We start from the raw sequence: 13,881 nt of genomic DNA on the forward strand, positions 1-13,881 counted from the left end.
GGGCTGCCATACTGTCCTACAAGAGTGCTAGTGATCCACATACTCTGTCCCCAACAGCAGTGGGAGGCAGGGCCATTTCCATCTGCTGTTGAGATATTTCCTTAGCTGGGTTCTTTTGGTTTCTGTTGGGTGTATGATAAGAGGTACGGGCTGTTTCCTTCCCATCTGGACAGACTAGGCTTATTATTGTAAAGCTCGGATTCTCATCCGGGAGGGCATTACTGTCCTATCTGGCTTAAAAACAACCTGAATCATAATTGTAACCATGCAAGGGACTAACAGATTCCTTCTTCCTTCCCACTGCAGCTAGACTCGAGGGAACTTTCTAATACTGTTACTGTTACTGTGAGTGAAACAGTGAATCATCCGCATATGTATTTGGGATGTGATGGACATAATTTCTATGACTTTCCATTCCAAATTACCTAATTGTGTATTTTGATTCATAAAACTCTTTGTAATGTGTTCATCATTACCACTAGAGTGAATACATTTTATACATCTATTACACATAAAAGCTATTTTTAAAGTGCTGGGGCTAGTGCTTGAACTCAGGACCTGGGCACTGTCCCTTACCTTTTTCTCCTTTTTCTCTTAAGGCTGGCACTCTAACACTTGAAACATACCTCCAGTTCCAGCTTTTTGCTGGTTAATTTGATGTAAAAGTCTCAGATCTGTCTGCCCTGGCTAGCTTCAAACCAGGATCTCAGATCTCCTGAGTAGCTAGGATTACAGGTGTATATTTACTTTTGTGTATTTACTTTTAAAGTGTATTTGTATATTTACTTGTATATTTACTTTTCTGTACTTACTTTTGAAGAACTTTAAATTTTAAAGGAACTCTTACCAAAAAAGTGAATTTATATCAAAAGTATTTAATATGGAGAACATAAAGCACCTTGGATCACTCAAAACTCCTTATGATGTGCACCAGTTTGTACCAATCCAACTTCCATCTGCCCAGCAAAAAATGATTTAATTCACTATAATAAACTTCAGGCCTTCATCTTTTCAAACAAATCTTCAGCACCACCCAACATGGAGCTACCAATGAGTTTAAGAGAAACTAAATAAATGATTGTGTTCTTTAAAGAGCCAATACAGTCTTTCTAATGTAAACTAGCACCATTAGAGGAAGAGATTTTTTTTTTTCAATTCAAAAGACCCTGAACAGGTGATTTATCAAGTCATAGAGAGCAAACATTGAGTGGGTTCTGTGGTGTTGTCTGTGCTGGAACTGCAGCTGGAACTCAGGGCCTGGTGCTGTCTCAGCTTTACTCAAGACTGCCACTCCACCGTGAGCCGTGGATCAGGCTTTTTTTTTCTGATTAATCAGGAGTCTCGTGGGTTTTCCTGGCCCAGATGGCTTCAAATTGCACTCTTCCTATCTTAGCTTCCTGAGTAGCTAGGATTATAGGCACTAGCACCGGCACCCAATTGAGCGATGAGTTTTAAAATTTTTTTCCTGTGATAAAGACTGGCAAGTTAAAAGAGCATAATAAAGCAAAGCAAAACTTTCAGAAACTGGAGAATCGACAGCCACAGGCCAGCAGGCACACACATATTTCACGTGCACGCTCAGACACACTCACACCTGTGTACACACACACCCCAGCGAGAGTGTTTTCTTTTCTCCTGGTCATCACCAGTCGGCAACCTCCACCACAAAGGGCGTCTTCACATCTATCTTGCCGCTGCTGACAATCGAGCAGGTGATGAGTGGACGGTCATGCCCGTCAGTTGCTTGAAGTTCTATGGAGTGTACCACCGTCTGGGGAGGCAAGTGCAGACATGGAACTCAGTTTTGACTGACAGCTATGGGAGTCCCAAGATGTGACCAACTCAGCTCTGTGGGAAATAAGTTTAGCATTACAAACATTATGCAAGTATTTGGGACAAGTGGCCCACTCCTGTAATCCTAGCTACTAAGGAGGCTGAGATCTGGAGGTTTATGGTTTGAAGCCAGCCCAGGAAGATGAGTCTGAGAGATTCCATCTCCAGTTAACTAGCAAAAGCTGTGCAGGAGGCGTGGCTCAGGTGGTAGAGTGTCATGAGCAAGAAAAGCCAGAGTTTAGTAAGGTTATTGAGATGAATTCCAAGAAATGGAAACAAGTTTTTTTTCTTTGTTGATGTTTTTGTTTTCTGTCTTGTTGGTTCACTTACCTGTCTTTGGGAAGATAAGGGAGGGACAAAGGATGAACAAACACAACAGTGGTACTCACTAGACACTATGATGAAAATTAACTATAGAACTTGTGGATGTATGGGAGGGAAAAAACAGGAACAAGGGAAGGAGTGACATCATCCAACAAGAAATACATCCTGCACCTGACTTATGTAATATCACCCCTCTGTACATCACCTTTATAATAACAATAAAAAAGAGAGAGTAGCCAGCCACTGATTGCTCACACCTGTTATCCTAGCTACTGAGGAGGCTGAGATCTGAGGATCGTGATACAAAGCCAGCCCAGGCAGGAAAGGCCGTGAGACTCTTATCTCCAATAAACCACCTGAAAACCGGAAGTGGTGCTGTGGCTCAAATGGTAGAGTGCTCCCCTTGTGTTGAAGGGCCAGAGTTCAAGCCCCGTGACTGACAAGACAGAGAGAGAGAGAGAGAGAGAGAGAGATTAAAAAAATAAAGAGTTTAGCAAGGCCCTGCATTTAAGCCCTGATACTAGGAAAAAGAAAACGAAAAAAATTAAATCAAGCTAAGTGTGAAAACTTAATATGGAGGTAGAGAAATGGGGGATGGGAAATGTGTGCTATACATTTACAAGCATATATGTGCAATACATGTATGGCAATAATATAGACATAGATCACAATAAAATTTACTATTTTGTTCATCAGATAATATGTTGGTATTATTTTCTCATTTCCTCTTTAGGAAGTACTTGATGGTCTAATAATGTTAGGTTCTTTCTAAGCACCTGGCTCTGACAGAAGGCATTTCTACTTACCTGCTACCACCAAACTAAGAGTTAGTGTGGAGTCTAAGCGACCCTTCTGTTCTGGTACTAGTTTGGACATAACAAAATGAACCCGAAGAAGCTAGATGTCCTAGCTAGGGTCCTAGCTCTGGGTTTGCCCATTTCCAAAGTGATCAGAGCCATCGATCTCAGTGTTGAGTCGGGCACTGTACAAGCCAGTCTCAGTTCTCTGCCTTGGCTGGCTTCACAGGCCCCCAGACCACCGGTGCTTCACACTAATGGACAAAGGACATCAGGGACCAGGAAAGATGCTCTGCCCGGGCGTAGTGGCTCACATGTGTAGTCCAAGCTATTTGGGAGGTTGAGATGGGGAAGATGGCAGTTTCAGGCCAGCCCGAGTGAAAAAGCTGAGTGTGCTGGTGCGTTTATCACTTCAGCTACTCGGGGAAAAGGCTGGGACACTACTTAAAGAAAATTACAGCCAAAAGGGCAATGGGCACAGATAAAGCGGTGGAATACCATCCTGGCAGCCGCAAAGCCCCGAGTTCCAACCACGGTTACTTCCAGTTAAAAAACTTAAGAGAGAGAGGAATACTTTAGATAAGTTTTCTGAACAGTGAGTACACAGCTCATCTCTGGGATGGTGACTGAGTGGAATCAAGGCAACAGGTGGAAGGTGTGAGGAGGAAGTTTGGGATCTTCAGGAGTACAAAGCCCGGCTGCACGCACATGGGGAAGGTCGGGGGTTATGGGTGGTGTGGGTCATGCCCGGCACTTGGCTGTGAGCTTAGGCGATGGGGAACTACCCTGGAAGGCTGCAGGAGAAATGTAGATGGAGAAGAAAACAGTGTTTTTATTATTCATGTCATTTGGGGAATTGTCGAAACCATTCTTCTCAAGGGTGCCAGTGGCTCATTTTTTATAATCCTTCCTCCTATCGGAAGATGCCGACCTCTGACGATATACTTTGAGACTGACATGAGTCCCTGCAAGCCCTCACACACACCAAGTGTTGAAAGAGAGAGAGCGGGAGTTACCATGCCATCGAGGACCTTCCCGAACACCACGTGCTTGCCGTCCAGCCAGGTGGGCTTGGTCAGGGTGATGAAGAACTGCGAGCCGTTGGTGTCGGGCCCGGCGTTGGCCATGCTGACCCACCCGATCCCATAATGCTTCAGCTTGAAGTTCTCATCGGGAAACGTCTCACCATAAATGCTCATGCCTGGTAGGACAGAAGAGGAAGGGAGGCAGCAGGAGTCAAACCAAAACTCTTCAAAGAACCCCACGGAGACAGGAGTGGGAAAAGATGGCCAAACCTAAGAAGACGCAAGACGGGGACAGGCGAACTTCTTAAAGAAACCAGACACTGACTTGAAACAAACCACAGACAAAGCCTTCCGTAGAGCACAAGATGGCATGCCCCCAAAGGCCAAGGGAAACCCAATAGTCTCTCTCTGGCAGGAGGGGGGACGGAAGGGCAGGATGGGATCCCAAAGCCAGGTGCAGTGGGGTGGGCAGCCTGGGTCCAGGTCGCGTGTTCCCCAAAGCCAGGTGCAGTGGGGTGGGCAGCCTGGGTCCAGGTCGCGTGTTCCGGGCCACTCCCGCCTTTGCACCCACCCCAGCATGGAGCTTATTCTTGCAGCGACCCAAGGGGGCAGGCTGCTCTGTCCCAGGCTGCACTGGGAAAGTCACACAACTTGAAAAAAAAATAGAGCAAGATTTTCACTTAGAACCCATAGTGCGCCATGCCTCAGCCCCAACACCACAGCAGCTGGCCGCAGTCAGGCCCAGGACTTCAGAGTTCCAGGACAAAGAGGGTGACCGCAGTGACGTGCAACCAAGGACCAACTACGAAGAGGAAAAGCTCAGCAAAGCAGAGGCCGCAGCAGGAGCCATGGCTCTCAGTGTCTCTCCACGCTCCCTCCGGTGGGTCACACCTGTGATCCCAACCACTCCAAAGGCTGAGATCTGATCATCACAGGCCGAAGCCGGCCCAAGCAGAACAGCCTGGGAGATTCCAGCTCCAGTTAACTGGCAACGCTAGACTGAGGTGTGGCTCAAGTGGTAGAGGACTAGCTGAGCAGACAAGTTTAGTGAAGTGAGAGGCCCCGAGTTCAAGTTCTAGTCCAATAAACAACCACAACAAAAAGCAATAACATTAACAACAACAAAAGGCTAACAATGACAGGAAATGTGTGTGTGTGTGTGTGTGTGTGTGTGTGTGTGTGTGTGTGTGTGTGTGTGTGTGTGTGTATGTGTTGTGTGCCGGTCCTGGGGCTTGAATTTAGGGTCTGAGCACTGAGTCTGAGCTTTTGTGCTCAAGGCTAGCACTCTACCTCTTTGAAACACAGCTCGACTTCCAGCTTTTTGGTAGTTAATCAGAGATGAGTCTCCTGGACTTTCCTGCCCTGGCTGGCTTTGAACCGTAATCCTCAGATCTTAGCCTCCTAGGTAGCTAGGATTACAGGTGTGAGCCTCTGGCACCCTGCAATAACAGGAAACTTCTGAATGAAGGGACAAAAGTGCTATGCTCCTGTGCAACGCCCCTCCTCCGCCCACCCCCCTCATCCACACTGGCGCCCCCTCAAGCGCGCATGGCCTGGTGCTTTAGCTCCACCCTCTGTGGCCACCCATTTGTCTACACCGCTACCAACTGGTAGTACTGCATTTGTAATAACTGCAAATGTTCTGCCAAATGAACGCACGTCCACTGTGGAAGACAGTGAGCGCTGACCGCTTCCTGGAACCACAAGAGAACCACAGAGTGTGTGATAGCGGAGGCTCCCACCCCATCCTTTCCAGAGGCAGAGTTGAGTCTGGGGCCTTGTTCCTTGACGCACCGGGTTACTATGCTGCCTTCATCTCAGGGCCTAACTTAGCAAAGCAAGGGGGAAAGGAGAAAGGAGCAGACAACAGGCAACATTACCACCGGTGCCGTCTCCAGCGGTGAAGTCACCTCCTTGAATCATGAAGTCTTTGATGACGCGATGGAAGGTACTTCCTTTGTATCCGTACCCTTTCTAAAGAGATGACTTCAATTAAATATGCAAGTAGAAATAACTCCCACCCTGAGAGGCCCTTGTGCTCCCCTGGACTGATTAACAATGAGATACCAAAATCACTATGGAACTCCATTAGGCTGAGAAAAATTTATCATCAGCTGACAAAAAAACATGGCAAGGCACCAATGGCTCACGCCTGTGATCCTAGCTACTCAGGAGGCTGAGATCTGAGGATCACAGTTCAAAGCCACCCACGGCAGAATAGTCCATGAGACTCTTATCTCCAATTAACCATCAGGAAACCAGAAGTGGAGCTGTGAGTCAAACGTGATAGAGAACTCGCCTTGAGCAGAAAAGCTCAGGGATGGTGCCCAGGCCCTGAGTGCAAGCCACAGCTGGCAAAAGAAAACAAAAGCAACAAAAATGGGGTTGAAGGTGTGGTTAAAGTGATAGAATACCAGCCTACCAAGCTCAAGACCTTGAATTCAAGTCCCAGTACTACCGAAAGGAAAAAGGACAGAAAAAGAAGATGAAATGAATGCTATGCCCAATTAAAGGAAATAAAACAGGCAGACCTCTCCTGTTGCCAAAGCGACAAAATTTTCCACTGTCTTGGGCACAACTTTTCCAAAGAGGCCAATCACAATTCTGCCCACATCTTTGTCTCCAATCCTCACATCAAAGAAGACCTGTGGGTAAGTGAAATACAAAAAATGAAAGGATTTTACAATATGGCAAATTTCAAGCTAAGTCAACATTACAAATACTTTACAATGGAGTTATAAAGAGACCTGATATCAGATAAACTTCCTGCCCTAAATACATTATGTGAGAAATTCACTCAACAAGTACTTACTGGAAACTGCTTTGGGTACTGGAGGTACCCAAGTGCAAGTATTGCCCTTGATACTGAGTTTAAACGTTGATTCAGTACTCTCAAATTCAGTCAACAAAGTCTTCAAGAACCCAGCTGCTCCCTTGCACCTGAGGCCAACTCTACCGGTGTCCTGACTTCATTGGTGAGGAAAGTAGTAGAAAACATGCTTGTGTGTGTGTGTGTGTGTGTGTACATGTACTTGAATATGTGTTTGCACAAGTGCATATGCACGTCCATATGCACCTAGAGAAGGCCCCGGGTCCTGGCCTCACCCCGAGAGCAGCAAACCCACTCAGATCCTAAGCTGAACTTAGAACTGGATTCCGCCCCCAGGTCCCACAGTCACCCACGTGACTTTGTACTTTCTCTGTCCCATGTTAGAACAAAAGAAAGGAAACACATCCAGAAGGGAACACGAGTCATTTTCTTTGCAGATTAAACCTTCAAAGTTCTCTTGGACTTTTTTTTTTAACTGGTTCATCTGCAACAAAATTATACACATTTATGCTTCACAAATCACTGTCGGAAGACAATTCTGAGACAGAGGCTTGAAAAGGCCGTGGAGTCAAAGGGCATTCTATTAGCAAGTTTAGATTATAGGAACCAATTTACTGTTTGAATGGGTAAAAAAAGACATTCACGAGATGGCTTTAAAAAATATAAGAAGGGTTGTCAAAGGAAAAAGATGTCTTGCAGTTTAGAAAAATCAGTAAGTAAAGACTGTCAAGCTGAAGTTCAAGACAAGAGCTTCTGCCAATACGTCAGCAGGCCTGTCATGTGTGATGGGGTATTCAGCGCTGTGTGGCATTTACAGTTTCTACATGTCAGGGCGGCACTAGCTTTATTATTATTTATGTAAGAGAGCTTTCCAGAAAGCATTAAGACCCTCCCTCCCGGTTAGGCAGTTCAGAAAAGGAAAGAACTCTGTGTGGCCCAAGGGCAGGAAGTGCCCATCATGGAAGACTGAGACTGATCCTCGAAATAGAGAAGCTTGCCAGACCGGGTCAATGCCAGACTGCTTCAACACAACATAGGCCCCAGCATGGCAGCCCCAAGAAGATCCAGCCATGCAATCTGAGAGAAACGGCCAGCCAGCACCAGAAAGGTCTTGCAGAGCTTTAAACTAGAGGAGAAACTTGCACCTGTGAGGAGTTAGAAAGCAAGAAAAAAAAAAAGAAAGAAAGCTGGTCACCCAGCATTGCTGGTCAATCAAAATCCATTTTTTGCACTCAACCTTGCAGTATACTTCCACCCACTCAAAGTGCAATAGCTTTCAACTTTGTGAGTGTGTGTGCACACACACACAGCGTGCACACGTTGTGTATGCTGGTACTAGGACTTGAAGTCAGAGTCTCAGGGCATGGTCCTTAACAATTTTTGTTCAAGGCTGGCACTCTACCACTTGACACAGCTCCATCTTATTTAGTTGTTCTAAAAAGCAAAGGGATAAATTGAACAGAGTAAGTGGACATGTGTACAAGACGGGCCTATACCATGAGCTTTCAGACCTTGACAAATTGGGTGGATAAACAGATTAGAGAAATGACATTTCAGAGAGTTTGGCACACATCCCTCAGGGACAGTGCCCTCCGCCTGGGAACAGGCTGGCCAGGCCTCTGCCTCCCGGCCCTGGCTCCCCACCCCAGAACCCCTAGAAAGTGTTAAAAGGTAGGTGAGGGGTCACACCTCAAGCTTTGCCAACAGGCCCTGCTGCTGCTGGCTGCTTCACAGGCTTCTTGGATGGAATGTCTCAACACTACTAAGGTCAGTCGTCGTTCATCTTAGAGGTACATGGGAGGCCATGCATCCTGATTTTCTCTCTCTCAGCAATCCTACCTCCTTCCCCTCACCATCTCTGCTCTAAACCACCTGTTAATTGGACCTCCAATGTCAATTTCAACGGCCTAAGACAACCGCCCGAATCCAAGTCCACCGGAGCTTGAAGGCCTTCCCGGGACGCTGGGCACTGAATGGCGGCCGTCCTTCCTGGGGCAAACATGAGGCCCCAGGGACGGCTCTACCCGCACCCAGAACGACAGACAGACAGACAGACAGGGTGGTCAGGGATGGCTCTACCCGCACGACAGACAGACAGACAGACAGACAGGGTGGTCAGGGACGGCTCTACCCGCACCCAGAACGACAGCCAGCCCAGAATGACAGCCAGCCAGCCAGGGTGGTCAGGGACGGCTCTACCTGCACGACCGACCCACCGACAGACAGACAGACAGACAGACAGACAGGGTGGTCAGGGACGGCTCTACCCGCACCCAGAACGACAGACAGAGAGACAGACAGACAGGGTGGTCAGGGACGGCTCTACCCGCACCCAGAACGACAGACAGAGAGACAGACAGACAGGGTGGTCAGGGACGGCTCTACCCGCACCCAGAACGAGGCCTCCCGGGGTCGGGGCCGCCCAGCTCAGGGCCGCTGCTGGCCTCGCCCCCCCCCCCCCCCGGCCCCGGCTCTGGGCACCGCCCGGCCACGCGGTCAAGGCCGTCGCGCCGCCCGGACCTCGCTCGGGCTCCCCGGCGGGTGACAGCTGAGCGCGCGGCGGGAAGGCGACCCGGCAGGGCGCCCTGGGCACGTCCAGGCCCGGCCTGGCGCACACCGGCTCCCGGGGCTCCGTGCGCCCGCGGGGGGCCCGGCCTGCGCGCCCGGGACAGCGGGGCCTCCCCTCTCCCCGTCCCGAGCCTCTGGCCTTCCCGCCCCGCGCCCGCCGGGGACGGGCCGCCCTCCTCCGACACCCCCGCGTCCGCACCCGGCAACACAGGCCGGAGGAGGAGGGCGAGAGGCGGGGGCGGGGGTCGGGGCCTCCGTCCGTCCGTCCGTCCCCGTCCCCGCCGCGCGGGAGGGACGTGGCCCGCCCGCTCCTGCCCGGAGCCCGGCCCGCCGCCCGCCGCCCGCCGCCCGCCGCCGCCCGTCACCTTGGCCGTCACCGTGGGGCCTCGCCGGCGCGCGCCCGGAGCCCCGGAAGACGACGCGAGCGCCGCGAGCCCCAGGCCGAGCGCGAGCGACAGCAGCAGACGGGGCCCGGGGCCCATGGCGAGCGCTGCGGCGGGGACGCGGCGGGGACGCGGCGAGGCTCCGGCCGCTGCGCCTGCGCGCTCCGGGACGGCCGGGGAGGGCACTGGAGGTGGGGCGGGCCGGGCGGGACAGGCGCCTCCCCGGCTCCGTGCGGGGCGAGGCCGGCATCCGGAGCTGGGAGGGGCGCGGTGGAGGCCGCGGGGACCCCGAGGGGACGCCGTGGGGACGCCTGGAGTCCCTGTGGAGAGAGACCCCGTGGGGACCGAGTGTGTTGGGAAGATCCGGTAACGGTGGGGAGCCGGCCTAGCCGCTGCTTCAGTGGGAAATCGCCTGGCGAAGAACACCAACAGAACCGAGATGAGAACACCAGCACAGAACCGTGATGAGAGCACCAGTACACAACCGTGAGCACCAACACACAACCGAGATGAGAGCACCAGCACAGAACCGTGAGCACCAACACAGAACCGTGAGCACCAACACACAGCCGTGAGCACCAGCACACAGCCATGAGCACCAACACACAGCCAAGAGCACCAACACACAACCATGAGCACCAACACACAACCGTGAGCACCAACACAGAACCGTGAACACCAGCACAGAACCGTGAGCACCAACACACAACCAAGATGAGAGCACCAACACAGAACCATGAGCACCAACACAGAACCGTGAGCACCAACACACAACCGAGATGAGAGCACCAACACACAACTGTGAGCACCAACACACAACCGTGAGCACCAACACAGAACCGTGAGCACCAGCACAGAACCATGATGAGAGCACCAACACACAACCGTGAGCACCAACACAGAACCGTGAACACCAACACACAACCGTGAGCACCAACACACAACTGTGAGCACCAACACACAACCATGATGAGAGCACCAACACACAACCGTGAACACCAACACAGAACCGTGAGCACCAACACACAACCGTGAGCACCAACACACAACCGAGATGAGAGCACCAACACACAACCGTGAGCACCAATACAGAACCGTGAGCACCAACACACAACCATGAGCACCAGCACAGAACCGTGATGAGAGCACCAGCACAGAGCCGTGAGCACCAACACACAACCGTGAGCACCAACACACAACCGTGATGAGAGCACCAACACAGAACCGTGATGAGAGCACCAACACACAGTCGTGAGCACCAACACCACAGAACCGTGAGCACCAACACAGAACCGTGAGCACCAGCACAGAACCGTGAGCACCAACACAGAACAGAGAGCACCAACACAGAACAGAGAGCATCAACACAGAACAGAGAGCGTGAACACAGACTCGAGAGCGTGAACACCACAGAACCAAGAGCATGAGCACAGAAAGGCAATCTATCTATAAGTTGAGAGCGGCCGGCGAGCCCAGAACCCTAGCGGCTCCACTCCGAGAATCGCAGTGAAGCCAGGGCTGAAAGTCCCTGATATTTGTATTACCTCCATTAACCAGCAAAAAGCTGTCAGTGGAGCATGGCTCAACTGGAGTGAGAATCTAAGGGACAGTGCCTAGGCCCTGAGTTCAAGTCCCCATATGTGCACGAAAAGATTGGAAGAGGCTAGAGGCGTGATGCAAGTGGTTGATCACCTGCCTGGAAAGTGTAAATAAAGCCCTGAATTCAAACAGCTGGAAAGCAGCAGCAGCCCTGAATTCAAACAGCTGGAAAGCAGCAGCAGCAGCAGCAGCAGCAACAACAGCTAAAGAGATACACTAAAACAATCGCTGTGGGGATAGAAATAGGGAATTGGTAATTTTCTGAGGTCCTGGCCTTCTATATTGAACCTATAAGCATATTATAACCTGGCAAGTTTTATCTTAAAACACTGCATTTTGAACTGTGAATCTGAAAAGACTCTGACTTTAGCATGATATCCCTAAACTTAACATTTATAGTTAATAATAATTCTCTTGATTTTTTCTTTTAGGAACTATTGATGTGACTTTCCAAGTAAGATTTTCCTTGGATAAGAAGATGACATTTCCAAGAGTATGTCTAAAATGACTTTGGAAACATTTGCTCCCGTTGAGAGGAGTAACCACTTCTTAGAGATAGAAGGTGTTTATAATGCAGTCCACTGAGGATCTGATCGCCTCAATTCTCACCCTGCACCCAATAAAGTGAGAGGCCCTGTGTGGAACACGCCAAGGGCATCTCTCAGAGCATACACCCCACGGGGTGATTGAGTAGATTTATCTGCACTCCTCTCTGTAATTGCTTTAGTCTGGCTCTGGTATCAGACCCAGCACCACCAGAGCAAGGATCCTGGCTGGTTTTATTCCTAAGGATGACCCAGATCTAGCCCAGTGCCTGAAAGAGAGTGCTAAATATTTCCTGCTATGTGAATAGATGCGTTCAACTATTTTTATACTACCACCCTGCCACCTTTAGGAAAAGAAATTGAATATTTACTAGCTCTATAGAAAGTTCTCTTCTACCCTGTCCTACTTACAAACACATTTTCCTCCTCGAATTAACTGTATTTCTGACTTCAGTCCTGACTTCTTGCTTCAACTTTAAATGAATGCAATCTTCTGGTGTGATCTTTTTTAATTTGTGAAATTTTTCAATGATTTTGCATGCAGCTATTTTTGATGCATAGTTTTGGGGGGTTTTTTGTTTTTGTTTTTGTCGGCCATGGGGCTTGAACTCTGTCTGGGCCTGAGTATTGTGCCTCAGCTCTTCAGCTCAAGGTGAGCACTCTACCACTTGAGCCACAGCACCACTTTGGTTTTCTGGTGGTTTATAGGACATAAAAGTCTCACGGACTTTCCTGCCTGGACTGGCTTTGAACCATGATCCTCAGATCTCAGCCTCCTAAGTAGCTAAGATTACAGGCATGAGCCACTGGTGCCCAGCTTGATGTATAGTTTAAGGTGAAGCAAATTTCCTTTTTTATTTTTTTAACATGCAGGTATCCAGGTATTTTTTTTTTGGGGGGGGGGGTCCGGTCATGGGGCCTGAACTCTGGGCCTGGGCGCTGTCCTTCAGCTCTTCAGCTCAAGGCTAGCGCTCTACCACTTGAGCCACAGCGCCACTTCCGGCTTTTTTCTTTTTGTTTATATGGTGCTGAGGAATCGAACCCAGAGCCTCAGGCTTGCAAGGCAAGCGCTCTACCACTGAGCCACCTTCCCAGCCCAAGGTATTTAAAATGATATCTGCTACCAATGTTATCCAATTCAGCCATAATGCAGAAAAAGCATAAATAATTATTGTATATACACATAGTAGCTCATGTATAATTTTTATATAATAGTGTTGATAAACACACATCATCATATACACACATAAAAAGGCAAACATTAAAGACTGGCAAATCTGAGTGTGTCCACTGTATTATTTTTTATTGTGACTGTAAAGGTGATGTGCAGAGGGGTTACAGTTACATGAGTCAGGTAAGGACTACACTTCTTTTTGGACAGTGTCACTCTTTCCGTTGCTCTCTCCCAGTTTTCACAATTTATTAAAGAATGTCTCACTTATTCACTGCTCTGTCACTGCAACTGTTTTGGAACAATTGTCCATAAATGCACAGGCCTGTTTGGGAGAACTCTAATTCTATCCCGTTGGCCTATCTGTCTAATACCTCATGGTCTTAAAGTAGCTTAATAATAAATATTCACAGTATATGTCCTCTCAACTTTGGTCAGTAAATTCTTGGCTGTTCTTGACATTTTCCTGGTTCATATAAACCCAAGAATCAGCTTGTCCAAAATCTTATCAGCAAGGATTTTGACTGGGATCATATTGCATGTATAGATCATTTTGTAAAGACTCAAAATTTACAATTCATTCATGAATTATGAATAGGCTTTGTTCACATAACCTATTTAGGTATTTTTTAATTTTTTGACAAGAATTTATACCCTCCTGCATAAAAGGATGTGTGTGTGTGTGTGTGTGTGTGTGTGTGTGTGTGAGTGTGAGTGTAATTGATTTCCAAGTATTTAGTTTTATATACTATTCTCAACAGTACCTTTTTAGGCATCGATTTCTAGTTCCTATTTCTATTGAAATA

The 13,881-nt window shown here is 48.8% G+C and overlaps 1 protein-coding gene across 1 annotated transcript; it reads right to left on the minus strand.

Annotated features, from left to right (window-relative positions):
- Positions 1-865: 865 nt before the first annotated feature.
- LOC138818208 (peptidyl-prolyl cis-trans isomerase C) lies at positions 866-9,895 on the minus strand. Its single transcript, XM_070009192.1, has 5 exons — positions 9,743-9,895; positions 6,511-6,624; positions 5,860-5,953; positions 3,971-4,155; positions 866-1,771 (listed from the first exon to the last, which is right to left on the minus strand). The coding sequence occupies exons 1-5, from the start codon at positions 9,857-9,859 to the stop codon at positions 1,643-1,645; spliced, it is 639 nt and encodes a 212-aa protein (XP_069865293.1). The 5' UTR covers positions 9,860-9,895; the 3' UTR covers positions 866-1,642.
- Positions 9,896-13,881: the final 3,986 nt, after the last annotated feature.

Source organism: Dipodomys merriami, unplaced genomic scaffold, assembly GCF_024711535.1.
Source record: "Dipodomys merriami isolate MVZ:Mamm:240054 unplaced genomic scaffold, mDipMer1.0.p SCAF_72, whole genome shotgun sequence".
Classification (NCBI taxonomy): domain Eukaryota; kingdom Metazoa; phylum Chordata; class Mammalia; order Rodentia; family Heteromyidae; genus Dipodomys; species Dipodomys merriami.